Raw genomic sequence first — 17,718 nt, 5'->3', positions numbered from 1 at the left:
ACCTTAAGGCACTTTTTAGCCCTTAATATCTTTGCTGTACAAAACAGCTCAACAACAACATAAAAAACGCATCCACTTTCAGCAAAGCAACAGTTCGAGGACTGTTTGGTTCTCTGGAAAAGCAATTTTTGGAAGAAATATTTGTACTGTGGGGCTTTAGAGACAGAGATGACTGGTGCAATGATTTGTTTTATTCAGCAATTCAGAGGGAGATCTACTTTATGTTTCTCTGTGGACCACTTGAGTTTCTGACTCAAAAGTCAACATTTCTCAGATTGACAGAACGGCTTTTCAAGCATTTTGCTCCAGTGCAAAATGTGTTCTGCTTTTACTTGCTCACAGCTACTCATTTTAACCCCCCTTATTCTTATTAAATTTCACAGCAACCCAGAGCCTATCCCAGTTCAAAATTCTGCTTCAGTAAAAACTTTTAGCTTATTTTTTGATGAATGTACCTATTTTGACTCCAGCTTTTCCAGCATATTTTGTGATAATGTGAATGCCAAAATGTAATAAATTACCGAAAATAACAAAAAAGAAAGACAGGCAGCTAAATAACAGAATGTTAGCAAAAAAAAACCCCTAACAATCTCAGCAGTCTAATTTCACCAGGAGTGCTCCTGTTGTCAAAAACCATAGCTTTAAAGAGTTAGTTCTTACCCCAAAGTGAGCAACAGGTACCTCTTTCTCATGGCTGGCGCTGATGTTCAGCATGGCCATGGGGCTGTTGGGGGCACTGTTTCCTGTGGAGGGGGTGATGAGCTGAGCGGGGGCCCCAGGTGTGGGGGGTAAGTTCGGAGCCCCTGTCACTGCGCTCACTGCCTGCTTGGTAGCATAGGTGGTGGACAGGTACTGTTTCACCTGCTGCCGCTGGGATTGCTGGATGTGGTACTTGGTGGGGTTTTCCAGATGTGTCTGCACCTGCGGAGCACAAACAAAGAACTACATGAGTGTTCATATAGTGCCTTTCATGCCATGGCACTTCAGGACTGTGGATCGTCTTTTGAATGTCAAGATCAATTCACAAGACAACAGGAATCAAGTTTCGCTTTCAATTGTCTTGTGACGTCAAATTCTACTTTACTATTAAACGTTATATGAAAATCTTTCTTTGAACTTGCACAACTCCTCCTTTCACCATCGGGTTAGCAGTTAAAATTCAACAGCAAAGAGAAACACAACAACAGTAAAAACAACAGGAGCCCATGTTTCTCACCATTGTCTTAATGATCCAAGGCTGCCATCCAGCCTGTTCCTGAAGTTTCCCAGACTATCAGGTCCAACTGCACGGGTGGGCAGCTGTCCTGGTCTCCCACTAACCTTTGTGTAAAGGACTGCCACCTTTTGTTGGCCCTGAATTGTAACTTACGTTCTGCCTTTGTGTTACTGTCTTGGTATTGAGTATAGAGTAATCCACTGGGTTGATTTGTCAGTACCTTTAAGAATATTTTTCCAAATATTTTGAATACTCTAAATATTTTTATGTAACCTTTTTAAGCCTTTTCCTTTCTGTAGCACAGCCACCACAACTGTGCACAAGCACACTGCGTCTAACCGGTTACATCCACCAAAAGCCTGTCATGCTTTCAAGAAAGCCAATCTGAAAAAACCCTCCCCAACAAGACTTCAATGCAGACTCCACCTGGGCTCAAGAATGGGAATCACCAGACTTAACCAATATGTGTCACATGCCCTACTCAACAACCTCCTGGCTTTCATCTCCCTAGAAAAGAGTGGTCCACTCGCTTTAGGATTGGTCCATGTCTTGCTAGCCTCTACAGATGAGGAATCAGAGGCTGATTCCTGATGCTACTGCTTGTGTCAGGGTAAAACTTATTTTACTAAATAAGTAAAAGAAAGACAGAAATTGTGTACAGTCAACACCAACTTGGAATTTCAGTACGTTCTGCCCCTTTTTACTACATACTCTGGCTTTTTAGCCACTTCTCCCCATTGTCTGGAAGAGTACAATGATGAGTCAACACAAACCAACTCCAGACTACTAGACAAAATTGGTTCTGGGGAGAGTTTCACTTCTGTACATAAGATGCCAGTGCAAAGGGTTTACGCTGTATTTTGGAACCAAGATATGCACGTGTGTTGTGGTTGTCACTGTGGCTCGCTCCCACTCAGGTCAAAGGCCCCCCAAGCCCCAGCCTGGTCTCTCATCAGGGTTCAATGGCCTTTCTGGAAGGGGAAGTGATCGAGACCACACAGAGACGCTTGCTCAGATGTGCCTGCTCAGTTCTAGGCACAGACCCAGGCCATTACGTAACGCTGGAGCTTAAATCCATACGCTGGAGGGCTGAGTTCCCCTCTGAAAGTTTTGCTGCAAATCCTGAAGGCACTGCGTGCCGGGTGAAAGGCTAGAGGGGATTGCCCTCATTCTTTCACTTCAAAGGCAGGCAGACTTCAGGGAACTTTCTTGTGTCTTTTTTTAACAAGAACTTCCCTTCTTCTGTTATACTGCTGAAATCCTTATAACCCTCAAAGAATGCGAACAAAAAAAAAACTTTTCCTTTCCAGCAAAAAGTTTTCTCCCGTTTTCTCTAATTCTTTTTGTTTTCAAAGCATCTCCGCTCACCGAGAAATGTACATGTCAGATTCTTGCATTGCGCAGTGCAGTCTCAGAGCTCTAATGTCCTCCTCGGGGAAATTCTGTTCAATTCAAGCTAAGCTGTCACAACTTTGCTTAAACAAAATAAAAAGTCACTGGCTTAGCAAAAGAAAAGCCAGTCATTTCTACAGGCTAATGAATGCAATCCAGATCACTGTCATCTCAGGAGAAAGGAGAAGTATAATGTTAAAAAGCACACTGTCTTATCAGCTAAGTTTCTGCACACCTTCATGCCGAACTTAATGGCCACTAACTCAGACTGCTGGGAAGTAAAGAAATAGGTAGAAATCTCATGGCTTCTCAAGCATAACCAGGTGCCACATGGCTGGCCAGCAGAGATTAGAGAAGAGCGCTAAGATCCAGGAATGACTTGATCTCGGAGGTGGATCTGACCAATGTGGAGAACTGAAATGGTGAACCTCACATGCATACTGTAGCTCTTTGTAGTACATTTTCTATACTTAGCTCAAAAACCGAGAGGTACCACTCACACCAGCAATTCCTGCAATAGCCTGCTCATCCTCGGTTTTAAAGCAAGATGTGCATTTTAGAACAATGGAAAAAACACCTTCCAGCCATCTTTTCTTGTTGGCAAGACACAAGAAGACCAGGTCAAACGTGTTATCGGATAGGATATATGCATGTTATTTGACACGGTACATGCATGGTTAACCACAGTCCTTGGTTTCTGGTCACCCCTTAGCCACTGTCACCTAAAGGCATGGAGCAGTTTACCTGTTAAGCAGGTAATTTGACTACTGAAATCATTCAGAGACACTTTGCAGCAAAAAAACACAAAATGCCCTGTAGCTTTTCCAGGACCAGAAATGACTTAACCAACCTGCTAAACTGATCATAAAGTCCCATTTGTCACAAGTCATTAGGAGCTGAAGGATAAGGGTGACCTTTAAAACCTGCTGGATTGTGGCCGCTGGCTTGGTCACCCCAGTGCAGTTTTTTTTCATTCTGCATTTTATCATTCAAAGCAATGAAGGGACCTATCAAAACCTTATTTTCTGCTGAAGTATTTGGATCTAACCTACACTATAGGCTAAGTTGGGGCCTTTGGATGAAATGCCAGGGCAGTTCACCATCTACACTGGGCAGAAGCTGAATTATCACTGGACTTTCAACCAATTTACCGCCTATCCGGGTAGATGGAGAGGCACTCACAAACAGGGAGAAAGATATTGCAGTTTGAAGCCAAAGTGCACAATTCCATCAATAACACATCAGTACTGCGATGAGTTTGTGGGAGCATCTTTTTTTCCCCTGTGGCGCTCTGTGATACTCTGAGCCCCCCTTCGCTGAGAAACTGGCAGCCTGTCAGTCACTCGCGGCCTGGGCCGAGAGGATGGCAGGACGGATCCTGCGATAGGCTCCTTCTTATTTTTATCGGACTTGTCTGGTAGCACAAACGCAAACACACAAGCACAATTAAGATAAGATAACATGCGGCTTCGGCTTCTGCTTCCAGCTGCCGGGCAGCTGGCAAAATGCCTGACTCTGGCATCTGACTCTTACACTACAGTATGTAGGAGCATGATTATTTATTTCCCTCTAATATACATCAGCGCTTACCTGGCTGCCTCTCCACCCCATTACGTCTGGTTTATGTGTGATCCAGAGCAAGTCCTGTCTGCCTTCCACCTGTTACTGGCTGCTGTGTGCTGTGCACGCAGTCCAGGTCTGTGCCAACCTACCCAGGACCTCCCCTCTCAGGTCTTCTTAAGCTGGACGTCAGCCGCAGCACGTGAGGGATTATTCAGCGTGGCTGGATGGACACTGAAGGGCTAATTGAAGCTTACAGCGTGGGCTACTTACTTACCTCTGCCCTACTGCTCTGCCTGATCTCTGCCAGGCAATTAACTCAGCTGGGGTTAAAGCCCTCGGGTCTTACTGTTCTCTTGACTACTTCAAACAAAAAGGGCAAGGCAGCTTAAAATCCATCGTTTTTTTGTTTGTTGGTTTTGGTTTTTAAGTTGTTACCTGCAGCTCTATCCGTCCCTCTCTATATCCAGCAAGCATAAGAACTGTCGCTGTCAAATTCATCCATTTTCTAACTCTGTTATCCAACTCTGGGTCGCAGGGGAGCCAGAGCCTCTTCCAGCAAGCAGCAGGCGCAAGGCAGGGTACACCCTGGACAGGACACCAGTCCATCACAGGGCACACACTGGCACAAACACAAGCATGCACACGCTCACACCAGGGCCGATTTTCCCAGAAGCCAATTAACCTACCAGTATGTCTCTGGGCAGTTTGAAGAAATTGGAGAACATGAAGGAAACCCACAAGAACACACAAACTCCACGCAGATAGCACCCCAAGGAATGCTAACCACTGTGCCACACAAGTGCCCACTTCCAGTCCTCACATCCACCCAATTTTCTAGTTCTCTTAAAATCATCAAGAGCTGAAGACCTTTAAAGGGCATTAAAGTGATCCAGTTCAGCAAATGACCAGCCCTGCTGAGCCCTTATAAGCAGACGTGAGAGGAAAACAGAACAACAACCACAATAATAATAATAATAATAATAATAATAATAATAATAATAATAATAATAATTGGTTTAAAAACATAGAGCAGCCCCCTTATTACAGCATACTTTGGTGGAAAAACTTTTAACATTTTTTCAGACTCCTACTGTGCTTTACCATCTGGACTATGTTGTACCATGACACTTATTTGTAAGGTAAGTTCACTACACTATACCATGGTATTGCCATGGACCAGTGTAGTGAGACTGAGTGAAGAGACTGCAGCACAACTATGGTAAAACCATAGCAAAAAGGCAAAACCAATGCGACTGGGGAGCCACCTCGGAGCCAGTCATGTCCACCGGTGACCAAACACACACACAGGAAGTGGCCAATCCCAGCAGCGCCCGGCACCGGCCTCACCTTGAGCACCTCCACAGGGACCTGCATGGGGGCCGGGAAGTTCATGGGCGCGTTGATGGCGGGCGTGGAGGGCAGGGGCATGCGGTGCTGCATGTAGTGCATGGCGGCGGCCTGCTGTTGCTGCTTCTCCCGCTGCTCCTCCTGCTGCAGCTGGTCCCTCATCAGCTGCAGGCGCAGCCCGATTCGCGACGCCATGGCGGGGCGGGGCAGGGGCGGTGGGGCCGGCAGGCCTGGGGAGGCGGGGTCACAGGTGCGGGTCGCTGCGAGGCAGGAAGAGACGAACATTATTGCGTTACAATGGCCGAGTGCACTTCAGACGGGGTCTAGAAGAGTGGACATTTCTATCTACATATCCTTCGATGTCTTCACTTCACTCCCCCAGCATGGCAGCGCACCTTAATTTCCCTCACTAGCATCACTATTGCATTCAAGCAGCTTCACACGACGGTGGCCCGGGGATACAGGGACACGCCCCTACAACCCACAAAATGGAAACACCCCTCCGGCCCACCCTCTCTGAACATCACTTGTTCTATCCTGTCTGGACACACCCCTCCAATCCGCTCCCTCTGGACAAACCCATCTGCTCCACACTCTCTGGACACACTTTGCCCAGAGAATTGCCGAGCTTAACAATCAAAGAAGTAACAAAGCACATCAACTGATACAAAAACAATAATAGTAAGTAACTATTTTTAAGTAACTATTATAGTAAGTATAATTGCTAGAAATATCCTACAGTCACAGTCACTGTATATGGAAATAGCACTGACGCTGCTTAAGGAGATAGTCAGAACACCTGGGCACAGTTAGAAAACTAGTTAGAAAACCATCCCACTTTTACGAGCAAGAAATAAGTTATTTAAAACTCTCCTAATCAAATACGGTAAGGCAGCTATTGGTTTTGTTATTAGCGCTGTCGTTATAAATAGCAGCAGCAGTGGTGCTGTCAGTCATGGGATGGTCACGAGCCCGTCGCTGTTGTGTTGTGTGTTCAAGCTCTGTCACGTGACTGTGGCCGGGACATCCCCCCACCTTCCCAGTGTGTCCCCTGTGTCTCGGGGGGTTCCCCTCCAGCGGCACCGGCTGAGCACCAGCACAGTGCCCCCCCCCACGGGGTCAAGCCGGCGAATTCAGCAGAGACCCCTCGCCCAGACGCAGACCTTCAGGAACCTACACTGATTCTGAAAAGCACTGAGAAACAGCCCGTCTGTCTTCAGCCTGGTTTTATAATGACACCAACACAACAACAAGGTCCCCCGCCTTTCAGTCTTCTGCTCAATTACTTCATTCAACCAACAATCAGGACAACCAACCAGATCACCTGTTTTTTCTATAGATCTTGATCACCTTCTAATTGGAGATTACCAGTAAAACCTGCAGGACTGTTCCTGCAATATTATAGAATTATTAGCTGAACTGCAAAGCTAACTGGGGAATGGGAGAAAGTCTGCAGTTGAAGTAACTTGCAGGATAAATATTATTTGAAATAAGAACCTGATGTGCAGAAAATAGATGGAACACTTGCTACAGGTCTAAAATCATGGAACACAAGTACATACTTCAGCAAAATCTCAGATTTTCTCTGGATTTTATTGAAAAAAATAGCCGCTGTAAGATTTCTAACATACCACTTTTTTATGAGTTGGATATGTGCATATATATCCCAAAGCACAGTTCCAGCCCAGATAAAAGTATCAGAAACAAAAGCAACACAGTGCCCTAAATTTATCTTATAAGAGACAGTGTTGCATGTTTATCACAAAAACACAGCTGCAAAATAGTTCATTTTAATTTCTGTGAGAGCTGCCAAGGCACACTGGCACAAATGCTGACAGGGGGTCCTAACACTAAAAAAGGAGAAGGAGACTCAAACCTTCCTAAATGAAACAGTAACATAGGTACAGCAACAACAAGCTTATTGTCTAGAGGTACAAAGAGATGACCAGCTCCTATTGAGAAGCCAGTGAAGGGGACTTCGGCCCACAGAGCACATTTCACAGCCCGGGTACAGACACACAGCGAGCTTTTGTGTCCGTTTTCAGCTGCATCACTTGTCTGGATGTACAGTGAGTCGCCAGCCATTGGGCAGGACTGCACATAGCGCACGGATGTGCACGCTCACTGTGCAGCTGTGTCCTTGATGGCTGGCCCTCAGATATCAGATGGGAATAACAACAGATTCAACCATGGCCATTCCAGCAGATGCACACCAATCTCAGTGATGAGTCTTGCGGACAGCCACAAGGAAAACTGGAATTTCATTTTTTTAATTAATTGAGCCGTACAGGTATGAAAGCACCAAAAAACCAAGAAGACTATGAAATGCTAACTGAAGCTTGATACTTTTCATTTGCAAGGCAAATATACCAAAGCCAACAGTGCCTGGTTGACAAATACACTTGTGATCCGAAAAACCCCAAAGCAAGACCCTCCTGGTCAACACACAGATGCAGAGCTTTTTCAGAGAGCTTGAAATGCTGTTACACCCAGTATTTTTCTCTTTATCAACGGCCTCTGGAAGCCAGGACGTCTGTGAGAATAAATCCTGGCTTACCGCAGCTTTGATCTGACCCCTGGATGGTGACTCCTGGAGACTTCCTGTCAGGTAAACACGAGAGAGAGAGAGCTGCCGCCAAGCAAGCTGGGGCTGCACTTCTGCAGCTGAAGGGAGGGCTGAAGTTGTAACTTCATCTGCTCTAAATCTGCCAGAAAAGGAAATGATTTCCAAACTGTGACATTGCAGCAATACCAATGTTGTTTTTTTCCTTTGTAGAGCTCGCAGTGTGGGTACTCTGTACCATGTTTTCTGTCCACTTCACCCAGAGTGCACATCGTTAAACCCCAGAAGCACTGAACCCTGCATTTTCCCATTCCCACCTGTAACAAGACAGTTCGAGTGCAATTCTGCTGCGGATCCCAGCTGGGATCTTTCTAGTGTGCAATACGCAGTTACCATGACCATCCCTGTGGTTAAGATAATATGAGGCCTACAGGCAACACAGGGAGTGTCAATAGCCAAGAGAAAGTGTTCAACAAGGGTAGACACCACCGAGTTGCAAAGCCACCACCGAAATGGTATAATTACAGCTGGAGGTACACAATGTGGCATTCCAGTGCAAAACACAGGATCTTTGATCAGCCTAAGCATGCCATACCTTTTGTTTCATAAAAAAACAACAACTATGTTTTAGGCTCATTTTTTAGGCTCTTAAATAACTGCCAGATGAGAGAAAGAGTCAGTGTGAAAAATCCACACAGTGAAATCAGTGCTCTTTATCTATATGCAACATCGCAATTCTGCGTGCAGTTTCGTAATGTGTTGCTTATTATGTGGGTGGCCACCCCTATCATGACTTCAGTGCTGTCTAGAATAGATAATGTACAACTCCAGTGGAATGTCTGTGATGCCACTTACAGCGAAGACCCTGACATGCAAAAATGTTTATTTATAAAGCTTGACCAAGGGGTGATTTGATCGCTGAAGTCAATGACAGAGCCAGTGAGCCGTGTGCGAGAAAACATTAGTCTTCCTGTCAAAGGAGCTTTCCTGATTAACAATCGTTCACTCCCTTCTGTTTCTAAAAACTCTTATTAAAGCACAGCATATACTGTACATTAGCTGTAATCTCTAATCTTTTATAGTAAACACATGTGTCCAGTATAGAACAAACAATTCATTGAGTTGAACAGAAAAAAACTCTTCCTTGCCATTCCAGGCATTTGTTGGAACAGGAAGCACACAAATGCATAAAAATTAATGCTTTACATGACTACACAGAGCTTCTTTTGTGTATCCAGTCTGTGATGTCACAGCAGTATAACTATAGAAACAAAGACTACAGAATTCCACAGCTTGTCCATGAAAATAATGGTGTTGAAGGGTTCAGAGTAGCAAAACACATTAGAGGCTTCAGCAGCCTTTCACGCTAAGATGTCTGCAGTTCTAAAGTGGATACTTCATTGTCTCACTCTGATGGCTGAATCTTTTTATAGCCACTGACAGCTACATTCCGAATAACTCCTTCTTGCACCCAGCACTAACACTGCTAAATCTGGAATCACACAAACTGAGAACTGGGAACGTGGTCAAATGGTTATTACCAAGCAACACATCGGTGTAACTACAGAGGTCGTTCTGTCATTGTTTTCTTATTGGGCAAGAAAATAAGTCACCCTTCAGTGCTGTAAGAGGTCAAAGTCATAACCAAAAATATACTCTCTGACTTCATACTTTGTGCACAGGTAAAGAAAAGACAGGTAACTCCCAGGTGTATAACACCAGGGATGCCACTAAGGGACACACCACTCCTCTGATGGGCGCTGACCCCCCTGCTGTCACTGTGGAGCTTGTAACATGAACTGCTCGGTCACACAGGCAGGCCAGAGGAGCCCGTCTGCTCTTCCTCGTTCTCCCCCATGTGGGGTCAGGGGTCACTGCTAAGACACTTCCAAGCTGGGTGTGTGCATAATAGAATTGGCAAGTTCGCAGAATCAGATTGGGTCAGAATAGCATACCACGGACATTCATGAAAGTTGACAAAAGAATCCTGGAAGGCTTGATGGTAAGGAGGAATATGATGCCTTTCCTCTAAATTACAGTGTCTCTGAAATCCCCCATTTCCAAACTTTTCCCAAGAGCTGTTTTGGGACCATTGTGCAACTGACTTTTCCTCACTCCTGGCCAGGGCTGAATCCCATTCACATCACCAGAGTAAATGGGTAATCTGATTCAGATGGGAGAGTTATCTTTTTAAAAACAACAAACCCTTATATTACTGTATGATCATTCCTCCATAAAAAGACCAACTGTAGTTAATGTTAATGAAGAATTTATTTCAAAGCCTAATCAATGACTGGAACAAAACTGATGTTTTGTTGAAAACTGACATTTTAAGCTTTTGCTGAAGACGTCATGAAAAGACAGTGGGAAAATGTAAATGAATAAATCAATATGCTCCACGTATAGATAGAGTACTAAAAAAAACCTGCCAGGTCTTAAGTGGTATTTTCTGGTGCTAGAAAAGTTCAAAGACGAAAATTTAAAAAAAACCAACACGCAGGCATTTCCTGTAGCGTTCACTGAGATGAAGCCAGCCGGGGTGCTCCTTTGCTTCAGAAATGTGGGTGCGGGGAGCTGCGGAAGTGGGGTTTGTGAGCGCATGACCAGTGGAACCAGGAGTCTGGAGGCATCTGTGCCGTGCAGTTTGCACCAGCGCTCCTTTGCTCTGCTGTGGGCCAGCCCTTGGTTTAAAATAACTCTTTCTCTTTCCCTTCCCCTTTTTCTTTCAAAAACACAGCTTTCAAAACCCTTACAACATCCGCCACAACAGCCACCTCCAGGCCTGTGTGGCAGAACAGCCTACAGGCTGGCTCCCGCCTATCTGTGTATGAGCACGATAGCGGCGTTTTGAAACTCGTCAAATCAGATTAGTTCAATTCATAAAACTCAATACAGCCGCACATAAGCAAGCACCTTTTATCAAGTGGGAAAAGCCTCAGATGAAGGCCCTTAAATAAGCTCGAAATAGATACTGTATGTGTACTGTATGTAACAATATATGTTCGTCTCCTTAAGCTTTCTGAAACTTTTGTCTAAAATGGTCAAGAAAAGTTTTAGATTGAATGAACATTTAAGCGGTCAAGAAAATTTTTAGATTGAATGAACATCTAAGCACATCTAGTCAATATTACCAGTACCTCTTCCTAAATAGGGATTCAAAAAAAAAGAGAAGAGAAAAGCTCACCAAATATCTTCAACAGCCTCCGAGAGAACTGTTCGTAACCTTTCCTCCCCAAAACCAGGCTCTTCTAGGCTAACTTTCAAGATGAAAACTCTTTTTCAGGTAGATGGGTGCTCGCAGATTCCCTGACTGCTTCATATCTGTGAACACGCCAACAGAGAAGCCCCCCAGGCCCCTCACGGCCCTCGCAGACCGCCAGCGGGATCAGCTAATTACTACTGAGAATCAGCCCCAAAGTGGCTGGTTTTGGAGGAGGACCTCGCCTGGGCTGTTCGTGCGCTGCTCGGATCCAGCTGCAGCAGGGCGGAATGCGTTTCTCGGGGGGACCGCGGCTGCCCGCCCTCCCTGACAGGAACACTTCTGCTGTTTGCACCCAGCAGAGCGCATCGCGGCGGGGTGGTCCTTCCTCGCTGTCGCGCACCGCTGCCTCCCGCGGCAGGCCGCGACTCGGGCCGAGGAAGCAGCGACTGTACATCGCGGACGCTTCATGGAGAGCTCCAGCCACTCCGGAAGACTCTCCAGGGTGGCGACAGCACACACACCTCCTCTTCGCCCGGACCCTTCGCCCTGCAAGCGGACTACCTGCTCACGGCTCTTGCGTGAAAAATATGAGCATTTCCTTAAGAGGGACTTTTTTGTTCTTTCAAAATGAAGCATGATTATACAGTATAAGCAACTGAGTTTTCTCGCTCAGAATATAGGAACTTTTTTATAGGAAAAACTGTGCTGCTTCTCAAGGGTTCATTCCTCACATGCTGTCGAACTTCTCTGAATTCTGTAGACCTTGTACAAATTGGTTACTAACACTCTCAGAATAAGATTATTATACATAGAAACATATATACTGTACATCCATCCGTTTTCTAACTGCTTTATCCAATACAGGGGCACGGGGAAGCCAGAGCCTATCCCAGCAAGCAACAGGTGCAAGGCAGAGTACACCCTGGACAGGACGCCAGTCTATGGCAGGGCAGACAGACACAAATACACACGCATTCACACCAGGGCCAATCTTCCCAGAAGACAATTAACCCACACGTATGTCTTGGATGGATGGATGAGTCGCGCACTTATAAGATAACTTTAAAATCTTCAGGCCCGTGGACCTCCTGGAATGGACTTTGCCAGCATCAATGACTGAGGGTCCTGGTTCTAAAAGTTCTGAAGTCCCAAAGAGCCCCCCCTCACACACACACACATCCACACCTTCTGGGAATCTGACATGCCAACTGTGCGTCACAGGGCTATTCCAATTCAGTACAGCAACCGTCTTCACAGTAATATTTTAAACCTCCCATCTCACAGCGAAAGCAGGCAGGGTATTCACAATTTAATATTACAACGGAGGGCACTAGCATGCTGTCAGTACAGAGGGGTTTTGTGTTGCTTCTCTGAGCAGAGAATAACCTCAGAAAATAAATAGCTCGAGATGCAAAAAGCTTGCTCTTGGACATTCAAAACTTTAAATAAACTACCCAGAAGTACCGCTCTCCGAATTTGCATACAGTTTTAGCATAAAGTAACCAATGTGAAACTGAAGAAAGCTGTGCCTATCCCTGCAGCTGTGACCTCTTCACTCTCAGCAGCTGTGGTTAGATACTGTAATCCTCCTTTACCTGAAATGATGAACACAGAAGCCGGAAGGAGGCTGGGGAGGAAGCTGTCTGTGGGCCAGTGCCGCTAACCGGTGTTACTACAAGGCCGCCCCATGTTCCTGAAATGAATTTTAATCTCGGCCTCATCTGTGAAAAGCTGTAAAGACGATCTTAACCACTGCCCATCGCACTGCTTGCTATGGTTTATAAGTGGGCAAACCTAGCAAGTGTACATGAAACTCATTTGTTTACTTATTCTGTTCAGCAGCCTTTAGAAAAAGGACCATGAGTAACCACCTGAACCTGCCTGTTAAAATGGCCAAATTTCTATCCATGCATTCATACTGTGTATATATACTGTCCAAGCATCGGACGCACAGACACATGCTATACTTATACTGAATGGTTTGACAGTTATAGACAAAGTGCACATAAATTATAAGAGATAGTGTATTGTATAGTAAGGTGGGTGAAAACTGAATGTAACAAAATGGAAAATGTAATAGGATGGAGAGACCTCTCTAGTCATGTGCTGATGAGCACTTGCATAACCCTCTCAGCAGCTCTGATACACTTCCAGAATGACATCTCAGGAAGTTGTGAAATCAATACAACAACAATTAAAAAAAAGCACAGGAAGAATCGAATCTGTTGGTAAAAAAAAAAGCATGTTTTTTTTTCCTACCCTGAAAAACAAATTAAGACGTGGTCATAAGACCGTGCATGGATGTATTTTTAACATGTAATTACATGTATCAACACTTAGATTTTCCATTCGAGGAGCAAGCAGGCAACTGGACCTCAAACCCCTGTCCGGGGCCTGAGCAGAACTCAGGAGGAGGAGAAAGCAGGGAGCTTAAGGGTCACGGCCCCTGCTGGGGTTCAGTGGCACAGAAACACCATGCTCATACCTGAGCAGCTGGGGACACACACAAGCAGGAGCTCAGAGCCTCAGCTGCCAACCGGACCCCACCGCTGGGTAAGAGCCATGAGGAGCTGCGAGCCAGTAACAGGACCGCCTCCGGTCAGTATCCCCGCTGACCCCATCCAGTTATCTTTGAGGAAACCTGTCCCTAGAGCTTGCCTACACCTGTAAACTGTGCTGGATGGATGAGGAGTACTTGGATTTGAATCCCAAATAATCTCTACATTTTTTACAAAAATCTCAAAATTTAACAAATCAGTTTGCAAATGATCACAGAGAAAATTATACAAGTGTTCAGAATTAGGTGACTTAATGGTAACCTCCAAAACCTGCTAGACTGGGGCTCTCCAGGACCAAGTCTGGAGACCCCTCTTCTATACATAAAAGGACAGTTTACTTTTTAGCATTATACTTTTATACACAACCTCAAAGTGTTCCACCTAGACCATTATTAGGTCTCTGTGTATGAATAAGCATGTTCATACATTACACTTTTTGTGTGTCAGTTCACATGGAACGAGGAGTTATGAGAGTACGTTCAAGCTTTCTTTCTGTACTGCAAAGATAAAAAAACATTTAAAAATCCATTTCTAAAAAGAGAAGCTCATAACTCAACATGGTACATCTCTGAAAGCTCCGAAAGAAGCAACAAGCGCCCAGTGACCATTCAGCAAGAGTGACAACTATGCAGTACTGGAACTAAGCGATGGGACAGCTGCAACGTCGTCCCATTCAATGCAGTAGTCTCTAGCTGGATGTGTCCGAACAAAGGCGAGACAATTACCTCTTTATCTGAAATCGCTGAAAGTGCTCCTGGTGCCTCAACACACGGTGCTCTACATCTCTGTGAGGGGAAGGTCCTTACGGAATACTCATGGAATTATGCTGGAAGAGAATTAGGATGCAAATGGTAAATAAATAAATCCATCAGTTACTGTGCTCAGTCCTCAAGGGACACTGTCCAGAAGGTGTTCCTGCCTCCGTTGACACTGTCAAGTGAGCGTCCTGATATGAGGTGTTGGTTTGCCAGCGCTAACAACAAATTCGAACTGGGAACAGGAGTCAGGAAACTCCAGGAATTCCTGCGCTGGAAAAGCGCATATCTGAAGCAGCTTCAAAATGAAACTGATTTGCAGCTGTTGTAGAAATTATACTTTCCAATTTAAGATTACAGTGCGTCTTGGAGAAAATGAAAAAAAGTCTCCAAAGTCTTTAATTTCCCCCACAATTGAGGTTATTGCTCCTATTCTGTGAGTACAGGACTGTACACAATATACATTTTCCTTTTCTTTTTCACAGAGATTTAAAATACACTATTATCCTCACGTATGGTTAGAGCCTTAACCACTTGGATCTGATCTTAACAAAGATCGAAACAAAAAAATGTTTTCCAGCTATGACAATATGGAAAACTTATCAGAAGCATTTAAGAATAAAACCGGCAAGGAACATAATTTTCTCTGCGGTTTGGGATTTCACAATACACTAAAGAAAAGAGGCAACTAAGTCACAAGGTCTGTATACGAAGGAAAAAAACTCAAGAGCATAGAACTGGTTTGGGGATTAAAAAGACATCTTTCTTCCCGGACATGTACACCGTTTAAAACATTCATGGGGTGAAGTCCTGAAAACACAACTTTTACAATTTGTAGATACCACAAGGAAATAATCCAGATGATTTAAAAATACGGAACAGTGCAGCAAGTCTCATTACATAGGATAAGGCTATTATAGTGAGGTTACTCCTCAGATCTGTCGAGAGCTTTAGATTCCCTGTGGTGTGGGACAGGGCTTATGGCAAACTGTGTTGAATACATATCTGGGCTATAAAGATGAGGGTTCAAATCCAGAGTCAGACAACACAAGCTGCACCTGTGACCAGCTTTGATAAGGCAGTCTTCTGCCAAAAAGTCTCCAAATGTGCACAGAAATGATATTGTATTAGTCAATTATGGATTAAGTATATTTCCAACTAGTTCCAAAAATTAGTGTATTTCTTTTAAAACCAGCAGAAATCTGTGTCAGAATGACATATAATGATCTCCACAATTCATATAGTTATGAGCTTGTGGGCGTTCGTCATGAATCAGACCCTTTATTTCAATTCTGTTTTCAGGCTTCTTATCTCTGCTCAGATCCAAAACAACGTGCATCTTGCAGATGACTGCAGCTCAAAGAGGTGTTTTGCAACCATTACACTCAACGCCCTACCTGTTATGCAAACCAACACTCCTTGTTATAATGCTGCTGTTGCTGCTTCGACTAACGCCTGCCACAGTTTTACAGTACCTCGAAGGAGGAACAGAACGACTGCACATGGTAGACCATCCTTCAATAAGAACACAAGAAGGGTAACAAACAAGAGGAGGCCATTTGGCATGTCTTCTCTGTTTGGTAGACAGAAGCCTACTGACGCCAAGATCTCATCCAGAAGCTTCTTGAAAGAACCAGTGTATCGGCTTCAACAATGCAGCTGGAAAATTTGTTCCAGACCCCCACAACCCTTTCTGTAAAGAAGTGCCTCCTCTTCTGAGCTTTAATGCACTTCCACAAAGTTTCCACCTGTGTCTTCTGGTTCATATTTCACTGTCAACACTGAAGAAGTCCACTGTGCTGGCTATGTCAGCCTTTGAGAAATGTGACAACTTAGTTCCCCACATCCAAGAAGTCTTCCCTCATGGCTGTTAGATATTATTCTTATTCCAATAGTTCACTGAAAAGAATGGTAGAAACTTAGGGTGGTGCTCTATAATCTGATGCACCAGTCAGCTAAAACAAACTGCTGGAGTTGAGTCGGAGCCTTCACATCCAAATTTAACTTCATGCTTTTGTCTCCAACACTGGAAATTGAAAGAGCTGCGCTGGCAGTGGGTTTTAAATCTCACATCTCAGAGAAGACAAAAAATGCCACTGGAAAAAAGAAGAACAGAAAAGAAGAAAAGAGGGACACAGAGAGGGGTAGAACAAATAGATAATTAATGGGTTTGGGAATTTATCAGACTTTTAAACGACACACAATGGGACACGTCATCCCCACTGAGTCACTCCTAGCACAAAAGAATCTCCATGAGCGTGTCAATATTAGCCTTCAGTTTATAAAAACAACACATAGGATGACAGAAGACGGTCCTTCTGAACCAAAGCTAATATCTCGGATATCTCAAACAAGCAAAAACAAAAAAACGACGAGAGAGAGAAAAGTAAAAGCCTATTTAGCTTTGAAATCCGTCGGCCGTGCTGTGCAGCGTGTCTACTGTTCACAGCGTGCGCAAACTACAAGACCCAAAGAAAGAGCAGTAAAGAGAAAAGCCTGAACTACTGTTTCTGCGACGCGACAGTCAAACTGAGCGCCGAGTGGAACTGCTCAGAGTAACTGCAATGCCTTACCATGGTGCACCCACAGTCTAGCTGGAAAGCACAGCCAACGTCTTGCTCGTGATCCCAGTACTACGTCCTGAACGGAGCATGTTTTCTAACTCCTTTCGTTGCCTTTATATTCCTCGTCTGACACTGAAAAGAAACGCCTTTGCTCGTGACCCAGGGCCGCATAAAGTCACAGGGAAACCCTTAGTCATGATCCTTCCCAATTACAGTATTACTTCTTGCTTTGAGCAAGCCCTCCTCCGCTTCCCCTAAATTGACTGAAATGCCATTACTTTTATGGGGAACAAGGAGCTCTCAGTGTCCGAGGCCCTGCTGCAAACCGGGACGTACGTGCAGGGGCTGTCTCTGTGCTGGCCTGAAACTCTCAGCTCTGACTGAGGCACAGAAATCCCAGGCAAGGAGTCTGTGAGAAATAGATGACCATGCAGCAGAAGGGTACACAAAAGCAGGCAGCATGTCCTCTTTTCCTTTGTGATTTTTTTTCCTTATCTTCATTTATCTGCTTCTTGTAGAGCACTTTGTTAAACTGCAGGCTGTCTTAATGACTATGCA

The 17,718-nt window shown here is 44.7% G+C and overlaps 1 protein-coding gene across 9 annotated transcripts in view; it reads right to left on the bottom strand.

The window, feature by feature from the left end:
- Nucleotides 1–17,718, bottom strand: part of tfeb (transcription factor EB) — a 42,402-nt gene that overhangs the window by 13,499 nt on the left and 11,185 nt on the right. For 4 of the 9 annotated variants that reach the window (XM_088640489.1, XM_088640497.1, XM_088640493.1 and 1 more), the window contains exons 2-4: nucleotides 14,567–14,667; nucleotides 5,519–5,778; nucleotides 661–921 (exon numbers count right to left, since the gene is read on the bottom strand). In XM_088640489.1, coding sequence (XP_088496615.1) covers nucleotides 661–921; nucleotides 5,519–5,713 — 456 coding nt within the window. In that variant the 5' untranslated portion in view covers nucleotides 5,714–5,778; nucleotides 14,567–14,667. Of the gene's footprint in view, nucleotides 1–660; nucleotides 922–5,518; nucleotides 5,779–8,075; nucleotides 8,224–11,265; nucleotides 11,517–14,566; nucleotides 14,668–17,169; nucleotides 17,327–17,718 lie in introns of those variants that run through there. The other 5 variants (XM_088640494.1, XM_088640490.1, XM_088640491.1 and 2 more) reach the window with 5 other exon arrangements.

The sequence above is a fragment of the Lepisosteus platostomus genome, chromosome 7 (genome assembly GCF_059453375.1).
Source record: "Lepisosteus platostomus isolate fLepPlt1 chromosome 7, fLepPlt1.hap1, whole genome shotgun sequence".
NCBI lineage: Eukaryota > Metazoa > Chordata > Actinopteri > Semionotiformes > Lepisosteidae > Lepisosteus > Lepisosteus platostomus.
The sequence above is the reverse complement of the archived record's forward strand: the minus strand, read 5'-3'. Positions and strand labels throughout refer to the sequence as shown.